Source organism: Lepus europaeus, chromosome 13 (assembly GCF_033115175.1).
Source record: "Lepus europaeus isolate LE1 chromosome 13, mLepTim1.pri, whole genome shotgun sequence".
NCBI classification, from domain to species: Eukaryota; Metazoa; Chordata; class Mammalia; order Lagomorpha; family Leporidae; genus Lepus; species Lepus europaeus.
The window spans coordinates 29059583-29078971 of record NC_084839.1 but is presented as its reverse complement, the minus strand read 5'-3'; the positions used below and the strand labels follow the sequence as shown (position 1 = coordinate 29078971).

The 19389-nt window shown below is 42.2% G+C and overlaps 1 protein-coding gene across 1 annotated transcript in view; it reads right to left on the bottom strand.

Moving 5' to 3' along the window:
* The window catches only part of TTC27 (tetratricopeptide repeat domain 27), a 213417-nt gene that overhangs the window by 125987 nt on the left and 68041 nt on the right, over positions 1 to 19389 (bottom strand). Inside the window, exon 10 of the mRNA XM_062209233.1 lies at positions 9915 to 10028. Within this exon, the coding sequence (XP_062065217.1) occupies positions 9915 to 10028 (114 nt within the window). The remainder of the gene's footprint in view (positions 1 to 9914; positions 10029 to 19389) is intronic.

Below are 19389 nucleotides of genomic sequence, written 5' to 3'. Positions count from 1 at the left end.
CTCTGGTTCAAGACCCGGCTGCTGCACTTCCGATCCAGCTCTCTGCTATGGCCTGGGAAAGCAGTAGAAGGTGGCCCAAGTCCTTGGGCCCCTCCACCTGCATGGGAGATCCAGAGGAAGCTCCTGGCTCCTGGCTTCAGATCAGTGCAGCTTCGGCCATTGCAGCCAATTGGGGTATGAATCAATGGATGAAAGACCTCTCTCTCTCTCTCTCTCTCTCTCTCTCTCTCTGCCTCTCCTCTCTCTGTGTAACTCTGCCTTTCAAATAAATAAATAAATCTAAAAAATGCATTTATTTATTTATTTGAAAGGCAGAGTTACATAGAGAGAGAGAGAGAGAGAGATCTTTCATCTGCTACTTCACTCCCCAAATGGCCACAAGGGTTGAAGCTAGCCTGGTCCAAATCCAGGAGCCAGAAGCTTCTTCCAGGTCTGCCACGTGGGTGCAAGGACCCAAGCACTTGAGCCATCTTCCGCAGCTTTGCTAGGCTGATAGGAGGAAGCTGGGTTGGAAATGGAGCAGCAGGGAATCAAACTGGCACCCATATGGAATAACAGTGCCACAGGCGGCAGCTTTACCTGCTAGTCCACTGTGTAGGTCCTGACAACTGACATTTATTAAGCACCTGCCACCTGAGAGACACTACTCTAAATACTGACTCCGGGGTGGGCATTTGGCCCAGCAGTTGAGAAGTCAACTGGGATGCTGTATCTCATATCAGACGGCCTAGTGTCCAGACCCTGGCTCTGCACTGGATTCCAGCTTCTTGCTAGTTTGCACCCTGGGAGGCAAGAGATGAAGGCTGAAATACTTGGGTTCCTGCTACTCCATGAGAAACCAGGATGGTGCTTCCAGTTCCTCCTTCAACTTGGCCCTCTCCAGCTGATTTGAGTTCTGCCTGTTTCCCTCCTTCTGTGTCTGTCCATCTGCTTCTCAAAGAAACATCAGCTCATATACTCCTCATACAACTCTATGTCATATATACACAAGGAAACTAAAGCACAGAGAGGTTAAGTATTTTTTTTCCAGGCATCAGCAGCTATACACGATACAGCTGGGATCTGAAAGCAGGCAGTGTAATTCCAGAGCCCATGCTCAAATTAAGATACATTAAGAATTCCAAGAGTGGAGAGACAATTCTAAAAATTTTCTAAAAAGAAGAAAAGAAATATAATTTACAACAAAATAAGATTTAGACTGTTGTACTTATCAAACCAGGATGCTGTGATATATTAAAGTAATAACCTGGGAAAAAAAAGATGATTTCGAAACAAGAATTCTACGCCCAACAAAATTTGGGTTTAGCCAAACTAAATCTGGATGGGAAAGTACTTTTCCCAAAGATTCAAGTTTTACTATACATGTTCTTGATATAAAAAACACACATGAAAAGGTAATACAGGGGACCGGCGCTGTGGTGTAGTAGGTAAAGCCGCCATCATGCAGTGCTGGCATCCCATGTGGGCGCCGGTTCTAGTCCTGGCTGCTCCACTTCCAATCTAGCTCTCTGCTGTGGCCTGGGAAAACAGTAGAAGGTGGCCCAAGTCCTTGGGCCCCTGAACCCATGTGGGAGACCCGGAAGAAGCTCCTGGCTCCTGGCTTTGGATCAGTGCAGCTCCGGCAGTTGCGGCCATCTGGGGAGTGAACAAGCGAATGGAATACTCTCTCTCTCTCTGCCTCTCCTTCTCTCTCTGTGAAACTCTAACTTTCAAGTAAATAAATAAATCTTTTAAAAAAAAAAGTACAACAGAAGTATAAATATTTAAAGTTATAAAGGAACTCACTAAACAACAAACGTAAACCACTAAAAATGAACTGGGAATTGGGGAAGAACGTGTATCTTTCATTTAAAAATCACTCTGGGTAGACTAAAATATTTTATTGACTATAATATTTTATAAGCATTATTATATGCTGTAATGCATACATCATAATTGTTAATTATAATAATTTATTACTATATGCAGTACCAAAATATTTAATATGCAGATTAAAAATCAAAATTAAAGAGCACCTTCAAAAATAGGGGATTTGCTAAAAAGATTATAGCACCTCTTTTAGCAGAGTGACACACAGCTGTTAAAATGAATGAGCTACTTCCATAGGTATTGGTGTACACAGTTTATCAAACTATTATGTTAAGATATAACAGGGAATAAAGCAGTACAGATTGCATGAGCCCATTTATGTTAAAACATTTACATTTATTTATGCATAAAAAAAGGTCTAAATGGTATAAATCACTGAGATTGGAAAGCAAGTGCTATGGTCTGGATATTAGTTTAAATGCTCCCCAAAGGTCCAGGTCTTATGCTATTATATTAAGAGGGTGAAAAGTTAACCCATCTATGGTTTTTAGCAGAGGGGCCTTGGGGAAGTAATTAGATTGGATTTGATGGGTGGAGCTCCTGTCATCAGATCATGGTGGCTTCAGAAGAGACAACATGTGCTGTCTATGGCCATGTAACACTCTGCACCACTTCACGACTCTGCCAGCAAGAATACCATCACCAGATGCCCAACTAATGGGTCCACATGATATTGGACTGTGAACCTCCAAAATCATCAGCCAAAAGATACCTCTTTCCTTCATAAGTCTTAGATATTTGCTGGAAATATCAAAAAGCTAATACAGCAAGCAAGGGGGAAAAGAAAGCTGTTATTTTATACTTTCTGCTTCCACACTTCTTTTTTTTATAAGTATTCTGTAATTAAAACAATTAAAAACAGTAACTAAGTAAAATACATTTGGCTACTGCTAACCATGAGCTTGGTTGAAGCATTACATATAATGCCTGCAAAGTATAGTAATACTAGCAATGTAAAAGAATCATAACATTTCTTCCTGAAATTATTAAACAAGTATAAGGCCAGTATACAAATCCTGACAGTATATTACTGTGACTAATTCTATCCCATTCAAGAATTTTGTTATGGTCACCCTTAATTATTACTAAAAATTAAACAGCCTATAAAGGAAGGTCTACCAGCTTTCCATAAAAACGTCTCCGCCCACACAGGAACAATGATCTCCATCAACGGTAACAACCATTGTCTTCTGGGTCCTACTCCCATTAACCATGATAAAAATCCGTATTCCTGACAACCATGTATGTGACTACAGTACCAAGAACAGATTTTTTTTTTTTTTTAAGATTTATTTACATTACTTGAAAGGCAGTTAGAGAGAGAAGGAGAGACAGAGACAGAGATCCTCCATCCGCTGGTATACTACCCAAATGGCTGCAATGGCCGGGGCTGGAACAGGCCGAAGCCTGGAGCTTCTTCTATGTCTCCCAAAAGGTACAAGGGCCCAAACAATTGGGACATATTCTGCTGCTTTCTCAGGGCATTAGCAGGGAGTCCGATAGGAAGTGGAGCAGCTGGGATTTGAGCAGGCACGCATATGGGATGCCGGCATTACAGACAGTGCTTTAACCCACTGCTCTACAGTGCTGGCCCCAAATAGATGTTCTTAAAAATAATTCAATGAGGGCCAGCGCCGCGGCTCACTAGGCTAATCCTCCACCTTGCAGCGCCGGCACACCGGGTTCTAGTCCCGGTCAGGGCACTGGATTCTGTCCCGGTTGCCCCTCTTCCAGGCCAGCTCTCTGCTGTGGCCCGGGAGTGCAGTGGAGGATGGCCCAAGTGCTTGGGTCCTGCACCCCATGGGAGACCAGGAGAAGCACCTGGTTCCTGCCATCGGATCAGCACGGTGCGCCGGCCGCAGCACGCCGGCCGCAGCGGCCATTGGAGGGTGAACCAATGGCAAAGGAAGACCTTTCTCTCTCTCTCTCTCTCTCACTGTCCACTCTACCTGTCAAAAAATAAATAAATAAATAAAAAGAAGAAAAAAAGAAAAAAATAATAATTCAATGAAAATTTGTGACATCTGACTTCACCACCAGAGTCAGGAAAGTCAACTTCAGCATGAACAGTCTCCAATGATAGAAAAGTGCTATAATCTCAGACTCCCAATTCAATGAAGGGTCATCCCAGAAATTCAAGGGCAAAGCAAAGGATTCTTGCTGAGCAACCACCTTCAGAGGCACAATTATTTGAACGGGGCAGATTTTCCAATTTAAATTAAAAAGTTTAAGTGATACCTAAGTAATTAAAATTCATTGGAAATATTATTTTCATAATCAACATAAAATATTCTTTTTTTTTTTTTTTTTTACAGGCAGAGTGGACAGTGAGAGAGAGACAGAAAGGTCTTCCTTTTGCCGTTGGTTCACCCTCCAATGGCCGCCGCGGTAGCGCGCTGCGGCCGGCGCACCGCACTGATCCGATGGCAGGAGCCAGGTGCTTCTCCTAGTCTCCCATGGGGTGCAGGGCCCAAGCACTTGGGCCATCCTCCACTGCACTCCTTGGCCACAGCAGAGAGCTGGCCTGGAAGAGGGGCAACCGGGACAGGATCGGTGCCCCGACCGGGACTAGAACCCGGTGTGCCGGCGCCGCAAGGCAGAGGATTAGCCTAGTGAGCCGCGGCGCCGGCCATAATCAACATAAAATATTCTAACATTAACCCCCAATTACTACATTTGTTCTTAGCCAAAAGTCTGAGAAGTGATAACCCCCAATTACTGAATGGAGTTTCCCTAATACTAAGTTTTAAGGAGCAAAATGAAAATTAGAAGACAATCACAAATTTAGTTTGCACAAATTTTTGTCATAATTTTTTAGTTTGGACATAAACAAGATGGCTCCTTTGAGTGTACACAGTTTCAATTAATTTGCTTCATATTTGGGTTATACATACAAAAAGAAAGAAGATAAAGATGTGGTCTTAGGATAAAGAAAATGTTCATTATATGGATTGGGTCAGATGGGGAAGGGAAAGCTGCAGGACAGAGCACTTCTATATACTTCATTGGTTAAAACAAAAAGCAGAGTAACATACTGAAGAATGTAATTACAGTTTCATTCAAGCAGTTTCTGAATCTCAGTCACCAAACAAAGTTTCCATGTGCATTATTTTCAATAATTTCACGAGATGGGGTGGTTTTCAAGGATTTAATTTCCCCAACCTGTAGTTCCCTTCTTCCTCTGCAGATCTCATCACTCAGATTTATTTACTTTTAGGTGTGATGCAATACTTTCTTCTTTCATTTGGATGGCTCACTTAAAAATCCATCAAAGTCTGCCAGTTTTTAGGCCTGCCAGCAGAGCCTTCAACACAACTGCCTGTACCGATGTAAGTAAAATAGTCCAGGGGGCTGGCGCTGTGGTGTATGTAGCAGCTAAAGCAGCCATTGACATGCACTGGCATCCCATATGGGCATTCTAGATGCTTCACTTCCAATCCACCACCCTGCCTGGGAAAGCAGTGAAGGACGGCCCAAGTGCTTGGGCCCTTGCACCCACATGGGAGACACAGAAGAAGCTCCTGGCTCCTGGCTTTAGATCGGCCCAGCTCAGGGCATTGCAGCCACTTGAGTAGTGAACCAGTAGATGGAAGATCTCTCTCTGTATCTCCTACTCTCTCTGTGTGTAACTCTGCCTTTCAAATAAACAAACAAAAAAGGTAAATGGTCCAGACTGTTATTACCTAGCCAGACAAATGGGCAAACCATACCCATATCCCCTCAGCTTGTAACAGGACAAGAGGAAATTTTCCTTAAGGGCCTCTTCTTGCTTATTTTCCTTCCTGTTTAACATGCTATCAGCTTATCATTTTGTATAGTCACAGAAGGGAACAGATGTTCATGGAAACTAAAAAAAAAAGTTTTATCTGTACATGTAATTTTAGATCATTTTCCTCCTATTCTTCAGAGATGTGGTAACTTCAACAAACACAGCAATATCAAATTCTGAATCAAAGGAATTGGCAATAGTTCAGATTATGAGCTAAATGAATCAACAAAAGTAGAAAATTAAACAAATTTTGCATTCATCCTAGCACAAGATCTGGCTAATTTCTGAAATTTGGCAGCTGGTGAAGGGCACAAAGATTTTTCTGAGGTACCACCCTGTAAAACAGAAATAATCACTTCCTAATTCTATGCTACCGGTTGAGACTCAGAATGAAGGGGCCCCAGTACACCAAGGCCAAGGCAAGGGCAAAATGTTAGAGCACAAGGATTTCATTCTTCTTTTAAATTCATGTTCCGGGGGCAAGTGTTCAGCCTAGTAGTTAAGAAACCAGGTAGCAACGTGTCCTATATTGGAGCACTCAGTTTCTTATCCCTGGCTCCAGCTCCAGCTCTGGCTCCTGATCCTGGCTTACTGCTAATGCAGGCCTGGGGAGGCAGCAGGGATGGCTCAACTGGTTAGGTGCCTGACACCGAGATGAAAGACCTACATTGAGCTCCAGGCTCCCAGTTTTGGCCTCAGCCCAAACCCAACTGTGGCAGGCACCGGGGGAGTGAACCAACAGATGAGAGTTCACTCTCTTTCTGCCTCTCAAATAATTTAAAATAAATAACTATTACCCACTCAGTGCATTCCTGTTATTTGATATCTAAAAACATAACTCTCACAGTTCAGAATGATGCAAGTTTCAAATGAAAAGTATATACTGGCCGGCGCTGTGGCTCACTTGGCTAATCCTCTGCCTGTGGCGCCAGCACCCCGTGTTCTTGTCCCTGTTGGGGTACCGGGTTCTAGTCCTGGTCACTCCTCTTCCAGTCCAGCTCTCTGCTGTGGCCTGGGAAGGCAGTAGAGGATGGCCCATAGTGCTTGGGTCCCTGCATCTGCATGGGAGACTGGGAGGAAGCACCCAGTTCCTGGCTTCGGATTGGCGCAGTGCCAGTCGTGGCAGCCATTAGGGGAGTGAACCAAAGGAAGGAAGACCTTTCTCACTGTCTCTTTCTGACTGTCCATAACTCTCTCTCTGTCTCTCTCTAACTCTGCCTGTCGGAAGGAAGGAAGAAAGGAAGAAAGGAAGAAAGAAAAGTACATACTTATATTATCATTCTTCAAAAAGTTCATGGAAAATATGTTTTATAAAAAAAAAATGCATGAGATTTCAAATTATTTTTTGCCAAAAAAATAAATCTATGTTTTACTTTGGTTTTCAGTTAGCTTTCTGAAATACCTTTTTAACATGCACTTATAAACACATAAAAGATTTATTCTTAGGGGTGGCACTAAAGCTCAGTGGGTTAAGCAGTTCAAGCCAGTTCAAGACCAGCGGCTCAACTTCCATTCAGCTCTGCTGCTAAGGGGCCTGGGAAAGCAGTAGAAGATAGCCTAAGTACTGAGGCCTCTGTACCCACGTGGTAGACCCGGATGAAACTCCTGGCTACTGGTTTCAACCTGGCCTAGCCCTGGCCATTACAGCCATTTGGGGAGTAAACCAGCAGAAGGAATATCTCCCCTCTCTCTCTCTCTCTCTCTCTCTCTCTGTCTCTCCCCACCCTGTAATTCTGACTTTCCAATAACAAATACATCTTTACAGAAAAGAAAAGATTTACCTTTATACTTTTTAATTTGTCACTATAAAAGAAAAATGAATAATGACCTTATTACTTCATATGCCAAAGTGAATGTAGGAGATGGGGCCAGCACTGTGGTGTAGTGGGTTAAGCTGCCGCCTGCAGTCTTGGCATCCCAAATGGGTGCCGATTCGAGAGCCGGCTGCTCCACTTCCTGTCCAGTTCTCTGCTGTGGCCTGGGAAAGCAGTGGAAGATGGCCCTAGTCCTTGGGCCCTTGCACCCACGTGGAAGACCTGAAGGAGGTTCCTGTCTCCTGGCTTTGGATCGGCACAGCTCCGGCTGCTGCGGCCAACTGGGGAGTAAACCATCAGATGGAAGACCTCTCTCTTTCTCTCTCTCTCTGCCTCTCCTTCTGTCTTTGTGTAACTCTTTCAAATAAAATAAATAAATCTTAAAAAAAAAAGTGAATGTAAGAGATGAACACAAAGTAAGTAATTTGTAGGTGAGTATATCCTTCAATAAGTGAAGGCATTATAGTAAGAACTGGTAAGAACAAAAGAAGACATTCAAACTGGTTTCTATAACACACAAAGAAGTATTATTCACAGTCTTCTTGAACAAGAAATTTTACTGGTTGAGCATCCCTAACCCAAAAATCTGAAATCCAAGACTTTCTGAGCCAGACCAGTGTTTAAAAACTGTCAGATTTCACAGTATTTAAGATTGTGGAGGTTCAGATGCGAGATGCTCAACTGCTAGAGTAAATGCATTTTAACATTTTAGTCACTTTAAAATTTATAGTTTCAGAGTGAAATGAATTTTAGTAAATAAAATTCAAACCACCCAGTAACTCAGGATGAACAGCTAAGGATGTTAACCATGGAACAGCCCTTCACCTTCCCTCTCTACTTTACACTGGGCACGGCTGCAGAAAGTGGGTCAGCAAATGCCTTACTGTCTCCAAGGGACTTTTGCCACAAAGGCACCTTGCCTGAGATCATGCCAGTTCCTGAGGCTGCTTACGGAAGGAGGACTGAAGGCAAGGGACGGGGGCCAAGCCATTTCAGCCTAAGGGAACACCAAGGTGGGAAATATACTTCCTACACTATGTCGGGCCCTCACCTCAGTTCAACTTTTCCTCAGTGCAATACTGCTTGGTCCAAGTTCTCTTCAATGGTGTTACACTTTAATAACACCTTGCACCCCTAGATCTGCCTCAACCATCTGGAGAAAACAACCTGTGACAACAATTTAGTATATTGAGACAAGAAACAAGATGGTAATTACTGAAAAGAAGGAAGATGATTAAAACAGTGTAAGACAAACTGCTGAGCACATACTAGGCCCTGGGTAAGAAGTCTGCTGATTCAAATGCTGTGCAGGAAGAAAAGCAGCAGATTAAGCCACGGCTTGCCACACCAGCACCCCTCATCAAAGGGGTGGTTTGAGACCCCCAGTGGCTCCACTTCTGATCCAGCTCCCTGCTAATGTGCCTGGGAAAGCACTGGAACATGGCCCAAGAGCTGGGGCCCCTGCACCCATGTGGGAGACCAGGATGGAGTCACTAAATAGTGCCATCTATGAGGAATAGCCATTTACCAGACAACAATCTGGGGGCACCTTGACCTTAGACTTCTACCGCCAGAACTGTGAGGAAGTAAATTCCTGTACTTTACAAATCACAGTCTCAGGTATTTCATTATAGCAGCACAGACTAAGACACGGAATCTGAAATCTTATATCTTTTTGTGACATTTTCAATTTTCCTTGCTAATAAATGTATATCACGGGTAGTTTATCAGACAATATGTGAAAGCAACAAAATGCTACTGTCTCACTAGAGAGGAGTAGTGTTAAATGGAGACTGAGGCCTGGATATGGATTAATTTTACGTCATTAGTGGATATTTTTGCATGAGGATGAACATTATTTCCTCAGACAACTTGTACTTGTGAGATGCTTTATTTTTCTTATTAACCCTTAATTTGTCTGTTTTTTTTTTTTTCTTTTGACAGGCAGAGTGGACAGTGAGAGACAGAGACAGAGAGAAAGGTCTTCCTTTTGCCGTTGGTTCACCCTCCAATGGCCGCCGCGGTAGCGCGCTGCGGCCGGCGCACCGCGCTGATCCGATGGCAGGAGCCAGGTGTTTATCCTGGTCTCCCATGGGGTGCAGGGCCCAAGGGCTTGGGCCATCCTCCACTGCACTCCCTGGCCACAGCAGAGAGCTGGCCTGGAAGAGGGGCAACCGGGACAGGATCGGTGCCCCGACCAGGACTAGAACCCGGGGTGCCGGCGCCACTAGGCGGAGGATTAGCCTATTGAGCCGCGGCGCCGGCCTTAATTTGTCTCTTTTAATGCTCATCATAAACCTCCAAAGCATTATTTCTGCAAGTCAAATCCTAAAATGTGTATTCTGCAAATAAGGAAATGTTTGAGTAAAATGTAAGCCACCTAATTCTTTCATTCATAACATACATGGATGTTTATTTATAGCAATGGAGAGCTGGAAGAAAAACAACATATTAATTCCTACCTGCGTCTGCCTCATTGCTCGTTCCACTCGGCGCGTGCTTCCTCTCTCAAGCTTCGTCCGGAGCATCAAGGCTGCCGTCTGAATGGCCCAGAACTTTGGTTGTGAAAGCAGACACTGATAGAAGAAGAAAAAACAAAAGACCACAGACAGAAGACTTAAATGCTGGATGACCCACTGTGAGTAGGACAAAATTCATTCTTCTAAAAATATCAGGATGCCGTTGAATGCAAATATGAAAATCTCAGCAAAGAAAAGCAAAGGTTTTTCCTTTTTCGATTTGTATTATAAAAATTCATTGTAAAACACAAGAATGCTTTATGGCCTTGCTTAGTATAAGGAGCCTCTAGTTTTAGAGAAAATACTTTTCTAGAAGGGGCATCTCAAGAAAGCCTGGCCTATAACAAAACTATGAATAGGAACATACTGAAACATAACCCCAGGGAAAACAGTGCAGGCCATCAATTCAGAGAAGTAATAGAAACCACTAACATGATTACAAATGTAGTGAAAAATAAAATGGAAGTTTCAGGTAAGAGAAAACAGTAATGGGATGTGATAAATGGAGACTGCTTGATATAATGAACACAAGATCTCATTGATGGGGGTCAGCACTGTGGTGGAGTAGATTAAGCCTCTACTTGTGGAGCCGGTATCCCACTTGGGCACTGGTTCATACCACAGCTGCTCCTCTTCTGACCTTGCTCCTTGATAATGGCTTGAGATAACAGTAAAAGATGGCCAAAGTGCTTGGGCCACTGCACCCATGTGGGAGACCAGAAGAAGCTCCTGGCTTCAGATCAGCCCAGCTCCGGCTGTTGCGGTCATTTGGGGAGTGAACTAGCAAACAGAAGGCCCCTCCTTCTCTCTGTAAATCTACCTCTTAAATAAATAAGTAAATCTTTAAAAATAAAACAAAAAGAATCTCACTGATGAACACTTGGAATTCAATATTGTCTGTGGTTGATAATTCACACATATCTTTCAGCAAAGATGCTGCAAAGAAAGTGAAAAGATGTGCCTGAAAGCTAACACCATTCTTGATAACTGTTGCTTGTTTCTTTTTCTTTTTTTACTTATCTGAAATGCAGAATTATATACATATAGAGAGAGGGAGAGATAGACAGACAGATCTTCTATCTGTTGGTTCACTCCCCAAATGGTCCCAATGGCTAGAGCTGGACCAGGCCAAAGCCAGGAGCCCAGAGCTTCTTCTGAGTCTCCCACATGGGTACAGAGGCCCAAGCACCTTGGTCACCTTCCATTGCTTTCCCCGCATATTAGCAGGGAGCTGGATCAGAAGTGGAAAAGCCAGGACTCAAACCAGCGCCCATGTGGGATGCTGGCATCACAGGCGACAGCTTAACCTGTTACACCACAGTGCCAACTCCTGTTGCTTGTTTTTAAAAGTCAAGTGTGGCTCAGAATCAGCCCTTAAGGCATTCGGATCTGGCTGAAGAGCCCATGAGAGTATTGTAGGCATGGAAAGCCAAGATACCATGGAAAAGAAAAAAAGAAGAAGACCTAAATGAAAGATCTCTGTGAGTGAGATCCCAGTGGAAAGAACGGGGCCATCAAAGAAGGAGGTACCTTTCTCTGAAGGGAGGAGAGAACTTCCACTTTGACCATGACCCTATCGGAATAAGATCAAAGTCAGCGAACTCTAAAGGCTTCCATAGCCCTGGCAACTCATGACTAGAGCCTAGGGAGATTACTGACGCCATGAACAGGAGTGTCAAATTGTTAAGTCAGCAACAGAAGTCACTGTGTACTTACATCCCCTGTGGGATCTGTCCTTAATGTGTTGTCTAATGTGCAGTGATGCTATAACTAGTACTGAAACAGTATTTTTACACTTTGTGTTTCTGTGTGGGTACAAACTGATGAGATCTTTACTAATTATATACTGAATCGATCTTCTGTATATAAAGATAATTGGAAATAAAAAAAAAACCTGGTGTTAAATTGGAAATGGCATAGAAAATTAATTAATTTTAAAAAATATATATTATGTAGGATCTCTGTCTTTAATGTGCTGTACACTCTTATTTAATGCTATAACTAGTACTCCAACAGTATTTTTTTTTCACTTTGTGTTGCTATATGGGGGCAAACTGTTGAAATCGTTACCTAATATATACTAAACTGATCTTCTGTATATAAAGATAATTGAAAATGAATCCTGATGTGATTGGAAGGGGAGAGGGAACGGGAAAGGGGAGGGTTGTGGGTGGGAGGGAAGTTTTGGGAGGGGGAAGCCATTGTAACCCATAAGCTGTACTTTGGAAATTTATATTCATTAAATAAAAGTTTAATTAAAAAAAAAAAAGTCAAGTGTGGAACACATCCTAGTCTAATCGATCCCTCAAAATCTAGGTGTTTATTAGAAGCACATGGGAAGCTTCTGGTATTTTTTTTTTTTTTTAACGTAAATCGTATCTCGAAGATCAGGATCTGGGCATCAATATTTTAAAAAATATCCCTCCTGCTGCCCCCTAGGTAATTCTCAAGTGTAGTCAAATTTGAGAACGATTAGGCTAAGATAACACAAGTATGTATTTTTGGTCAAATTCATTTGGAACTCCAAATTCTCATTAAAGGTTAGTAAGAAGTCCTTCAAGAAAGCATAAACTATAGCACAGTCCCTACAACTCCATACCATACCAAGCCAAGCCAAGGTAAGCCAAGCCAAGCTCATTTCACTCATTGTTGTTAGCTGCCTGGCCCCTGTAGGCATCTGAATTATCAACCTCTAATTTAAACCAACCCCTTTTTAATTAAGAAGAAAATGAAGCAACAAAAGGCTAAATCACTTGCTCATTGCTATGCCTACCCTAACAGCAATAGCTGGTAGTAAAACCTGATCTCCTAAGTCCCAGAACAGCATCCCTATTGTGATTACTTAACTCTGTAAATGAACTTGTACTCATTGAAACAGCTAAATTCAGATATGATAACCTCCTAGAAGTGAACGATACTACCCAGGAAATATAAGAAAGTAGAGTAATGTAAGTACAGGCCTCAGTAAAGAACCTTGGAAACAGTGAAAAAAGAGGAGTAAGCAACAAGTACACAAGCAAGGGATGAGGAGAATCAAGGGCAGCAGTTCAGCACAGCAGTTAAGATGCCTCTTCGGGTACCTGCATCTCATCTCATAGAGCCTGGGTTTCAGTCCCGGCTTCCTGCTAATGCACTCTCTGCAACAGGTGTTCAAGTACTTAGCTCCCTGCCACCCACACTGGAAGCCTGCATGGAGTTCCAGGCTTCTGGCTTTGGCCTGGCCCGGTTCAGCCCCGCCTGGCTGTTTTGGGCATTTAGGGAATGCACCAGCCGATGGAAGATCTCTCTCTGTCCCTCTATTTGCCTTTTAAACAAATAAAAATAAAAAGAGGAGAATCAAAAGAATGGGCTCTTACTGAAGTTTTTTTATTCCCTAGTCCACCTGAGCACCTACTCTGTATAAAGCAGTGCACTGGGCCCCAGTGAGAGGGTATCAAGCAAGACAGACAAGGTCCTGGCCCTCAGGGGACTCACGTCCCAATACAATGCCTATCAGGTAATCTTCTATGACTAACTCTAGAAATTAAGATATTTTCTATCTCCTTGAAATAAAGTTTTCAAGATTAATGTATAATCTTATCTGGTTAGCCTTCTTTAACTTAAATCTACAAAGAGATTTTACCAATATAGCTAGCTATATATGGCATTATCAACACATGAGTGATAACACAGAAGAATTTACAAAACCCATTCTTTAAAATGTGTAACACTATTTAGCACAAGATTTTACTATAAAATGTAACCTCAAGAATTTTCAAAGCAAAGGACTTTTCTCATTAGGTAAATCTGCAAACCTGATTCTACAAATTTTAATGGGTCATAACACTGCCTTCTTTTTCTTCTCATCTCATTAAAGAGACTATTATCTGTGACTTCAAGTCAGCAGGATGGAAGACAACTAAAGAACAGTGCTGTGCAACAATGAGGAAAGTCTCCCAGGTCAGCCAAGGCTGGATTAGAATCCCTGTGCCACCAAGTGACATGACCACCTACGTGGCCCGGGGACGTGACTCAACTTCCCTGGGTCGTTTCCTCCTCTCTGAAACTGGAATGGCAAGCCCCACCTCCCTGAGCTGTGAACATAAGGAAGTCTCTGGGAGTCCTCACAGAGAAGCACGTCTGGCCACTCCAGAGTCTCCCCCTTACTATGCATTTTCTCTCCCTCAAGTCACAGCATTCACTTCCAAGCCGCCCTCAGCATTTAGGCCACAGGCTTGTCGGAGTGAAAATCCAACTTTTTATTGTTAAGACTTATTTTATTTATTTGAAAGGAAGAGAGAGAGAGAAAGAGAGAGAGATGGAGATGGAGAGAGAGAGAGATGGAGATGGAGATGGAGATCGATCTTCCATCCACTGCTTCACTCCCCAAATGGCCCTAATGGCCACAACAGCCTGGGATGGGCCGGCCAAAGCCAGGAGCTCAGAGTTTCATCCAGATCTCCCACATGGGTGCAGGGGCCCAAGGACTTGGGCCATCTTCTGCTGCTTTCCCAGGCGCAGGGAGCTGGACAGGAATTGCAGCAATAGGAACTCAAACAAGTGCCCATATGGGATGCTGGCATTGCAGACAGTGGCTTAACCCAATATGCCATAGTGCCAGGCCAGAAATCCCAGTTCTAAGAAGGTTGTCCTAAAGGTTTTACACCAAAGAGATGAAATATTTTCCTCAGAAATACAACGAAGTCAGGCTCTTTTCCACACTGCAATGGGAACAGAGTTATGCCCGAGACTTTTTGTGAAGATCAAGCAAAACACTCTAAACTGAATGTAAAATGCAATGTGACAGACATTTGAAAAATTGTAAAGCAGGAAGGAGGAATGTAATTACCTTGACTTAGAGATACAAAGACCTGACATAGTTTTTCTGAAAGGAAATTACTATAGAATAGTTATATTAATATATCTTATACAACACTGTTGTCCATGAGGTAATAATCAATCAGAATACGGACAACAGGTTTAAAAAAAAACAACGTGGCCATATTGTGGCACAGCAGGTTAAGCCGCAGCCTGCAGTGCCGGCATCCCTTATGGGTGCTGGTTTGAGTCCCAGATGCTCCACTTCTGATCCAGCTCCCTGCTAATGTGCCTGGGAAAGCAGAGGAGGATGGCCCAAGTGCTTGGGCCCCTGTGCCCCTGTGGGAGACATGGAAGAAGCTCCTGGCTCCTGACTTCAGCTTGGCCCAGCCCTGGCTGTTGCGGTGTTGCAGACATTTGGCGAATGATCAGCAGAAAGAAGATATTCATTTATTCATTTCCCTTTCTCTCTCTCCCCCTGCCCCCCATAACTCTGCCTTTCAAATAAATAAAATAAAACTTTTTTTAAAAAAACTATAATGATCTATTGACTTAAGAAGAAAATTACATTTAAGGATTTTTTCAGTCTAATAATTCAGCAACCAAATCCAACGGCGAGAATACCAATCTAATGGACCAGCTGGTGAGATGTCAGGCCACATATGGATGTGCAGACAAGAGTTGATTCAGAGTCTTCATCATGTCCCCCAGTAGGGAGCTACTGTTCTTAACTCCATTGATTTTAGGACCAGAGAAGTTATCACCCCACTATTTACCTGAATGGGTATCTTGTGCTTCAGGTCTAAACTTAAATGTTACTTTGTCTTAGACCCTTAGCAATTACCTTTTCTAAGTGACTCCATGTCTACCCAATTAATGCCACTAAACTGTACTCTTAAAAATGAATAAAATTCTAGACATTCTGTTCTGCGTATTTTATCAGAATAAAAAACCTAGCGTATATTTTAAAACATTACTGACAAAGTTCTTTAAAAAAAAAAAGCGATCTTACATTCAAGTTCAGTGTTGCTAAAAATCTGACAGTGGGGCCAGCGCTTTGCATAGGGGGCTAAGCCTCTGCCAGCGGTGCCGGAATCCCATGTGGGAGCCAGTTCGAGTTACAGCTGCTCCATTTCAGATCCAGCTCCTTGCTGATGGCCTGGGAAAGCAGTGGAAGATGGCCCAACTCCTTGGGCCCCTGCACCCACGTGGGAGACCCGGAAGAAGCTCCTGGCTCCTGGCTTCAAATCAGCTCAACTCTGGCCATGGTGGCCATCTGGGGAGTGAACCAGCAGAGGGAAGACCTTTCTCTCTGTCTGTAACTCTACCTCTCAAATAAATAAATAAAGTCTTTAAAAAAAAAAAATCTGACAGAACACATAAGATAGAAATATAGCTATATCCAAAATAATGTTTCATTGTGGTTTTTTAAAATCACTAATTATACTTTTGGGTAAAGCACACTGCCTGTATAATCAACATCTCCCAAATTTGAGAATGTTCCTCAAAAGCCAGATTACTTCAGCACATGAAAAGGCTCTGATGAGCTTCTACATGATCAGGGTGATGCCATCTGAGCCAGTGATTTTCCCTCACTGCACCCTCTGGTTCTCTCAGGGAAGAAACCCCAGCTACAAAGGATCTTCCGAAAGTTCCTGGAAAATACATATTAGAAAAAAAAACACACATGGACTTCAAAAATGTTTGCACCAAAATAAACATATTTTAATTGTATTTACAAGAACTTTTTGAAGTACCCTCAACATATTTGGTTAACCAATGTCTTCCCTATGCCTGGCACATTATAGGCCCTCAAGAAAGGGACAAAGAAAGGAACCCCTTCTTTACCTTTTTTAAATAGGGACAGAGGTAGATAGAGGTAGTTTATCTGAAATAGAAATATAAATTAATATGAACTGGTGCTTATGGAAATTACCTGATAGTTCTTCTAGTATTCCCTAGGTAGAATTGGGAACATACTCTCTCAAAGACACAACACTGTGGTAAGTAAGTACATGAAATAAAACTTTTAGTACTATAATCTAGGTGGATCTGTGGCTTATATATAAAATATAGTATTTTCATGTTTAAATATTAGTTTTATCTGGAATTGATTTTATATATACTATAATACAAGGGTTAAGATATCTGTTTTCCATATGGATATATAAATTATCTAATGCCATGTACTGCAAAAACTACCCTTTTCCCACTGTTCTGTACTGCCTGCCACATATATCATATACCAGATGAACCACATACATATGGATCTGTTTCTGTTCTACCGGCTAGTTGTATTTCCTATGTCAAAACATCTTAATTCAGTCCTTTTCAAACTTGAAAGTGCATAAAAATAACCTAGAGTTGTTAAACAACATAGAGTCACTGGCCCCAATCCCAGAGGTTCTGATTCAATAGGGTTTGGATAGAGCCAGAGAAATTCATTTCAGTAAGCTCCCATGTGATGCTGTTGCTGCTGGTCCTAGGACCACACTGATAAGCAACACTGTACTAATTAGTACACTTCTGTAATAGGTCTTGCTATCTACCACACAAGTCCTCCAGCTCTACACAGCCTGAGCTATTCCTAGCCATTAGCAATTCAATATGAATTTTAAAGTCAGCTTTAGTTCCACAAAAAACAACAGAAACAGCAACAACAACAAAATCAAACTGCTGGTAATTTGTTAGGGATTGCATTAAATTATGTAGGTTAATTTGGAGAGACTTGAAATTTTAAAATCTTCAGTTCTCCATGAACAAAGCACATCCTTCCATTTATTTAGGTCTTCAGTAATTTCTCCTAGTATTTTTCAGATTCTTTTTTTTTTTTTTTTTTTTTTTTTTGACAGGCCGAGTGGACAGTGAGAGCCCCAGCAATCACCATTCTAGTTTTCACCTCTTGGAATCTGATCACTCTTGGTACCTCATGTAAGTGGAACCATTTAGTTGCAAATGTTTTTTAAAGTCCACTTATTTTTAACTTCTTATCTGTTAACTATAGTGATTCAATGGAATTTAAGTTCACTAGATTACTAAGCACTGGTTAAAAATCCAAATGGCATTGAAAAAAGCCTCAGAAATGTGGTGTGTTCAACCAGCCCCACTTAGAATTAGGACCTTGTTAAAGAACCTTACGCCAGGGCCCGCATTGTGGTATAGCCCGTAAAGCCTTCACCTGCAATGCCAGCATCCCCTGTGCGTGTGGGTTCAAGCCCCAGCTGATCCACTTCCGATCCAGCTCTCTGTTATGCCTTAGAAAGCAGAAGAAAATGGCCTAAGTCTTTGGACCCTGCAGTCATGGGAGAGATTTAGAAGAAGCTCCTGGCTCCTGGCTTCAGATCAGCCCAGCTCCAGCCATTGCAGCCATTTGGGGAGTGAACCAACAGATGGAAGACCTTTCTGTCTGTCTCTCCCTCTCTCTGCCTCTGCCTCTGCAATTCCGCTTTTCAAATAAATAAATAAATCATAAAAAAAAAACTTTAGGCCATTTGCAACCATGTACTTGTACATGAATGGAACTTCCACCACTTTTACACATCAAAACAGAGGCTAGAACCACTTCATGTGAGTGATAACATCTGTGTGACTGTTTAAAGTTTTCCCATTTCTCAACTCCAATGACCAAAATTGATAAAAGGTGATTCACTGAGCTAATAAACTTTTACTGTATATACTATTTTAAAATACTAATAAATATTTTATTAATATGAATATTAAAATAATCCCTAGTAATTATAATTTTACTTATGGTTACAACACTACATAAAGAATCAATCTACTTAGGCAATTGTTGATGAATAGTATATTTTAAGAACAAAAGGAAGGTATTTGTTATAGATTAGGAGAGCTACTCTGCAAGACTGAGTAGGAATGTATCACTTTAAGACATGCCACCGGGGCCAGTGCTGTGGCATAGCAGAAAAAGCCACTGCCTGCAGTGCCAGCAGCCCATATGGATGCCAGTTTGAGTCCTGGCTGCTCCACTTCCGATCTAGCTCTCTGCTGTGGCCTGGGAAAGCTGTAGAAGATGGCCCAAGTCCTTGGGCCCCTGCACCTACCTGAGAGACCAGGAGGAGGCACCTGGCTCCTGGCTTTGGGTATGCACAGATGCAGCTTTTGTGGCCATCTGGGGAGTGAACTAGCAGACAGAAGACCTCTCCCTCTCTCTGCCTCTCTGTAACTCTTTCAAAAAATAAAATAAATTTAAAAAAAAAAAAAAGACATGCCACATAATTTCACTAAAACTGCAGGAAACTCGGCTAACTGCCTGAAATGAAAAAGGCAGTGAGCACCACTTTAACTCACAATAAAATGTGAATTTCCATAGTACACTAGCCATACTCTCTATATGGGTTTGTGTGTGTACACATATGCATACACATACATATATACTTGGTAATTCAAGCCCCAAAAAAGCAGCAAAAAAAAAATCTTTTGTGATACCTGTGATACCATCAAGGAGATGTCCTGTGTTGTTTCCAATAAAAACAAACTCCCTTTTCATTCTTATCACTGCAGATTTCCAATCATCTTCTTCCCAAGGTCTCTAGGCTCACTTTATATGAGACACAAAGTTTACTCCTTTGAAAATGAAGCAGCTTTCAGAGAGCTGCTTGTT